This window comes from Micropterus dolomieu, linkage group LG23, assembly GCF_021292245.1.
Source record: "Micropterus dolomieu isolate WLL.071019.BEF.003 ecotype Adirondacks linkage group LG23, ASM2129224v1, whole genome shotgun sequence".
Classification (NCBI taxonomy): domain Eukaryota; kingdom Metazoa; phylum Chordata; class Actinopteri; order Centrarchiformes; family Centrarchidae; genus Micropterus; species Micropterus dolomieu.
The window spans coordinates 35517574-35523573 of NC_060172.1; the positions used below are offsets into that span (position 1 = coordinate 35517574).

A 6000-nucleotide genomic window follows, 5' to 3' on the forward strand; every position below is an offset into this window, starting at 1 on the left:
ATCCTGCGTACAGTCGCGGGGAGCTGGAGCCAATCCCAGCTGACATCGGGCACAAGGCAGGGTACACCCTGGTCCATCGCAAATGTAAATGCTCCGTACTTGTATAGCGCCTTTCTAGTCTTTTCGACCACTCAGAGCGTTTTTTACACTACATCTGCATTCACCAGTCATACACTGAGCCTAAGTGCTCAAACGGAAACTAACATTCACACTCATTCATACACTGGCGGAACAGCCGCCAGGGGCAAATCAGGGTTCAGTATCTTGCCCAAGGACACTTTGACACGCAACCAGGGGGAGCCAGGGATTGAACCGCCGACCTTCCGATTAACGGCCAACCCGCTCTACCGCCTGAGCCACAGCCTCCCCCTCAAGAACTCTATTATGCAGTATATAATTGAAAACTATGTTAAAATATGAGTAATGGAATCACAAACTGATATACTTTGGTTTCTTATTTTACAGTTAATGTTACTTAATAGTCTAAGTTACTTAATAGTGACTAAGGCCGGTTCAGTTAACATTTCCAATTCCATAAAAATCCTGTTTTAATGTGTTATGTATCTGTATGTGTTAGGAAGTTGTTCTTCAAATACACTACTTGACCTTTTCCTTAAAAAAACAACTACAGCTTTTATTTGTAGGAATGCACTGACTGGAAAGACCAAAACATTTACTGGGAACAAGCCTACTCAAGATTACAGACATCCCGGAGCATAAATATTTTTCTTTCATATTAGACTATATAGTAGCTTAATTGAAATATACACTATGTATATACTGACTATAAAGTTTTTCAGAGTCTGCCGACTTGTTGCGGCCCTGCAGTGCTGTTTAAGTTAAAATCAGCACTGATCCAGTGTGTCTGAGCAGTGCAGTGGTTAAGTGCTTGCCCTGCTAACCCCAAGATTGGTGGTTCACATCCAGGGATTGGCATGTTGACTGCAATACTGAACTGCAAATACATTTGATGGCCTTAATGTTCTTGACAACTTACAAAACTTTGAACACACGCCAGGAGGGTCAAAAAACAAAAAGAAGTTGGCCATTTTGGATTTAATTGTCATATTTGGCAATTTACACACTCTGCACTTAAACTCATCCTAGAGAATTTGTCCGTGCATTTCAAATTCAGTTATAGTTATAGCGCCTCCTACTGGCAACAGGAAGTAAGCCTTGTGTGACACTCATTATGCGATTAAAATAAATTTTCTCAACATGATATACTGGGACATAACGTATCATTACTGGGTGCTCCTTTGCACCACATAGAGGACACAGGAAGTGACTTTCAAGTATTTTGTGCAGCGTCCAAAGTGCAGAAAGTGGGCCCGTCCAACTCTGATTTCTGCTTTAATATTTAACTGAATTAGTCTGTGGCATGTGATTCTTTTACCTGTAGGTAGCGCTAAAGGATTTTAAATTTCTGATGGAGCAGTACTTTGCAGCAGCATTGGTAGCAGTCACAGCTCTCACACATATTTACTTAAGTAAATGCCCGTTCTAGTTATTATTTATTCCGCTGTTTTTTGGCATCTATCTTCTCTTGTACCATCTGTCCAATAAACTTGGTTTCAACTTCAAATTGTACATCTTCTTCATGAGATGGGTGGTATTACCTGTATTGCTGATATCTGTAATGGTTTATATTAATATTTTTATGCATTTTAAAATGAATGGGTTCATATGGGAGCAGGGACTCCACTCCACTTCCAACCTACCAGGGGCGGAGCTAGACTCTCAGCAGAATTCCCATGATGCATGGCGCTGAAGAAAGTTTTTTTGCTAACAAGTTGCAAACTATTTGTTTGAAATACAAAAGTTACTTTGTTTTTTTAAACGTATCTGCATAGAATATAGTGTTTTTTTGTTGGTAATTGTCATTCTTGTGGTGGTTTACTATTGAAACCAGGAGTGAAGTACCTCTTTCATTTGATAAGAACGGCTGCATTGGTAGGTAGCTTACAGTCACATTTGCATTGACTTCACTAGTAATTTCAGACTGTCTTCTTCTTCTCTCTTCAACTTGCATAATTTTTCTCTTTAATTCTTGTGTAGACCCATGCTATATATTTTTGTGCTCAAGCTGTAACTAAAAATGCCCAAATGACAGCTAAAAAGCGAATTTTTTTTAAGGCAAATTCACTTGCAGTGTGTACTTTCAAAATTGTATGTTGCCAGTCTTGCTAAATGCAATCATTGTTTACATGTAATTAAGCCTTTCAGAGCATAATTCTTTGGCTGTTTATTTTCTTCTTCAACAGCGGAGTAGACGTCACAGAAAAAAAATTAATAAGCAAAACATGCCTTCTATTGGTGCTTAGGAGGCTTTTTTTTTGCAAGAATAAGACACATGATTGACAAAGAAACTTGGAAGCCTTCCCTCCGCAGTGTATCTGAGTAGTCCGGTGGTTGAGGTCTTGCTTTTCGGATCCAGAGATTGATTGATCAAACCTTGTTAACAGCATGTTAACCAAAAGAGGCAAAACTTAACACGTTTGCTGAGCAAGTGTGCAGCACATCATTGAGTATCTTAGCTGATGGAGCCGCACATTAGTGTTGTGTCGTTCATTTGACCTAATCTTGTATGTGACTCAGGACGAACGGGTAGTCACAGTAATTTGTTCATTTTTACTCATGGGTGAATAGTTTTGGACTCTTACGTTCACTCATCACACGGCAGCTGCCTGGGCTTCGTCAGGCTGAGTTACTGCCAGCGCCAGAGAATGAGAGGCTGGTCGGTTGTCAGGTAACAGTCACTGGACTGACATTATATATCTATTTTGATAATTTTGTGATATTTAACAAAGCATAATGTTAATACAGCGCAGTGATGTTGTGCCAGATAGGTGCTTCGGATATACCTGGACAGTTTGATGTACATACGTCACTAGGGGGCGCTACAAGCGCAAGACAGGTGTTTAACATTACACATATTACACTATAAATCCCATATTCATTCTCCAGTCATAAGTAAATGAAACATGCAACAAGTTTCATTCAAATCAAACAACCAAGGTGCTATAAATGCAAACAAACTGCAGGGAATAAAACGCAAAACAAGCTACAAAATGCATATTGTTTGTTCAATCAACACAAAACTTGCAGGATATGTCTACATAAGCACCTCACACATACCCTGAAAGTCTCATTCAAATTGACCACTAGGAGGCGCTATGAATGCATAATAATTGGATGTAGAATGAAACAAATCAAGCTATAGATCAGAAAATGCTAGTCCAATCGTTACAAAACTTGCAGAATGTGTTTTGTAACAATATTCAACCATATGTCTGAAATTTTTTTAACGGTGATATTGCGAAAAAATGTATGAACCCGCGAATCGCCGCTTGCGGCTATTTTAGCGATTGTTTTTGTGTTGGCAATCTGCTTTTCTCAAATTCCTGTGAGCTGGAATGAGCTAGAAACATGAAACTTGGCACAGTAACTCAAACAGAGGTGCTTACGCTTCCACAGAAATATTACACCAATTGGCCAAATGGTGGCGCTGTAATTAAGGCACAAAAATTACAGGTTTTGAAAGGCCACCTACTTCACACCATAAGTCCGATAAACGTGAAATTTCTCAAAGAAGTCCAGAAGTCAACCACTAGAGGGCACTTTAAATGTATCTTAACTGGACGTGGAATGATACAAATCAAGCTATTGATCAGAAAATGGTTGTCCAGTTGTTACAAAACTTGCAGGATGTGTTTTACAACAATGTTGAACCATATGTGTGAAATTATTATGTTGGCGATATTGCAAAAAAAGTTATGAACCCGGGAATCGCTGCTTGCGGCTATATTATTAATGATTATATTTGTTTAAATATAATAATAAGACAAACATGACTGATTTCCCAGTCGGCTCAGGCCTACATGCTTGCAGCTATTAATGATTCAGCAGTAAGAATCACAGTTTGCCCAACCGTGAGAGTGGGGGAAAAAAGTTAGTTCCCCCGAAGGCCATGGTATACTTCACACATTGCTGTGGCCGATCAGTGGTGTGACGGGGGATTGTGTCAGGTCTGTCCCATTGTCTTTCAAAGTGACAGTAAAACTGGTTCAACTTGTTGGCAAGGCGTGAGTCGTTCATGGAGTGGGGGGATTTAGGTTTGTAGCTGGTGATCTGTCTGAAGCCTCTCCAGACTTTTTGAGAACTGGTGTAGTAGTCTCTCTGCGTACAACTGTTTAGCATCTCGCATCTCGGTTAAACTACATTGTTTAATGTATTCTAAATACAAATATATGTGGGTCACATCATAGACAACATGTTTTAGAGCCTGGTGGTGGTTAGGAAATGTTTTTTTAAACTAGATGTCAATATGCTGGTAGAAAGTAGTAATTCTGGCAGATTATATGTAAGGTAATAACTATATATACTTTGCCTATTCAGGAGAGCCCTGTTTACCATTAATATTATAGCAGTGACATGATATTTGATGTAAGGTATTATTTTTATTAGTAGTAGTACTGTATATTGGTATTTTTTATAGTTTCTGTTTCGCTGGGCCCCACAATACATACACTATTTAATTTAATGTTCATTAGTAACAGTACTCCATAATTTATAACAAATCAGTTATTTGTAAAATGTTTTAAACATTTGACTCTTATCTATCAAAACCTTAACATATTTTGTTGTACTTTTGTTCAAAGTACTATTTATAACAATAAAAAAGTTTATTTTTATACTGCATTATGTCATGGTTTCTTGGTATGGTCTCAACATAACAAATACAAGGGATAATCTTGGTTTATGTTAAGCGTTTCTTAAAATAACGGGGGTGAAAAAATATCGGCTGATATATCGCCATATCGGATTTTAAAATCCTCAAATATTGAAATCGGTATTGGACTTAAAAATCCCATATATTAATAGTCATATATCGGCTGTTATAAATGCCGATACAGATATATCAGCATTGTCTTTATATCGGCTGATAATATCTGCAAAACGAAAAAACGGTTGGGCTCAAGTCTGGATGACTCCTAGTCCACCATTTCCACCCCTGACTATAGACCCGTTGCCCTGACATCTGTGTTAATGAAGTCTTTTGAGTTCCTTGTGTTGTCCCACCTTAAATCCATCACAGACCCACTCCTAGACCCCCTGCAATTTGTCTACAGAACCAACAGGTCTGTAGACGATGTAGTAAACATGGTCCTTCATTACAACCTCCAGCTTCTGGATCCAGCAACCTACACCAGGATCCTGTTTGTGGACTTCAGCTCTGCTTTCAACACCATCATCCCGGCCCTGCTGCAGGACAAGCTCTCCCAGCTGAACATGCCTGACTCCACCTGCAGGTGGATCACAGACTTTCTGACGGACAGGAAGCAGCACGTGAAGATGGGAAAACATGTCTCCCAGTTGAAGAAGTTCAGCCTTCCAAAGACAATGATGGTGCACTTCTACACCGCCATCTTTGAGTCCGTCCTCATATCCTCCATCACCATCTGGTACGCTGCTGCCACTGCCAGGGACAAGGGCAGGCTGCGGCGTATCATTCGCTCTGCAGAGAAGGTGATTGGACACTCGACTCTGTAGCCCCTCTAAAAAAGAAAATACTAAAACAAAGACGGTTAGCTCCATGGTATAATACTGAAACTCGCAAATTAAAGCAAATATCACGGAAACTTGAGAGGAATTGGCGTTCCACCAAAGTGGAAAATTCTCGTTTAATTTGGCAAGATAGTCTTAAAACTTATAGGAAGGCCCTCCGTAATGCCAGAGCAGCGTACTACTCGTCATTAATAGAGGAAAATAGGAACAACCCCAGGTTTCTTTTCAGCACTGTAGCCAGGCTGACAGAGAGTCGCAGCTCTATTGAGCCAAGTATTCCCATAGCTCTCAGTAGTTACGACTTCATGAGCTTCTTTAATGATAAAATTCTAGCTATTAGAGACAAAATTCACCAAGACCTGCCCTCAATTGGCACCGACTTATCTCTTAACTCAGGAACCTTAGAAACAGCTGTAGAACCAGATATATGTT

At 39.6% G+C, this 6000-nt stretch overlaps 1 protein-coding gene across 1 annotated transcript in view; it reads left to right on the forward strand.

Moving 5' to 3' along the window:
- Positions 1-5406: 5406 nt before the first annotated feature.
- The window catches only part of LOC123963799 (biotin--protein ligase-like), a 65362-nt gene continuing 64768 nt past the window's right edge, over positions 5407-6000 (forward strand). Inside the window, exon 1 of the mRNA XM_046040845.1 lies at positions 5407-5465. Coding sequence (XP_045896801.1) covers positions 5407-5465 — 59 coding nt within the window. The remainder of the gene's footprint in view (positions 5466-6000) is intronic.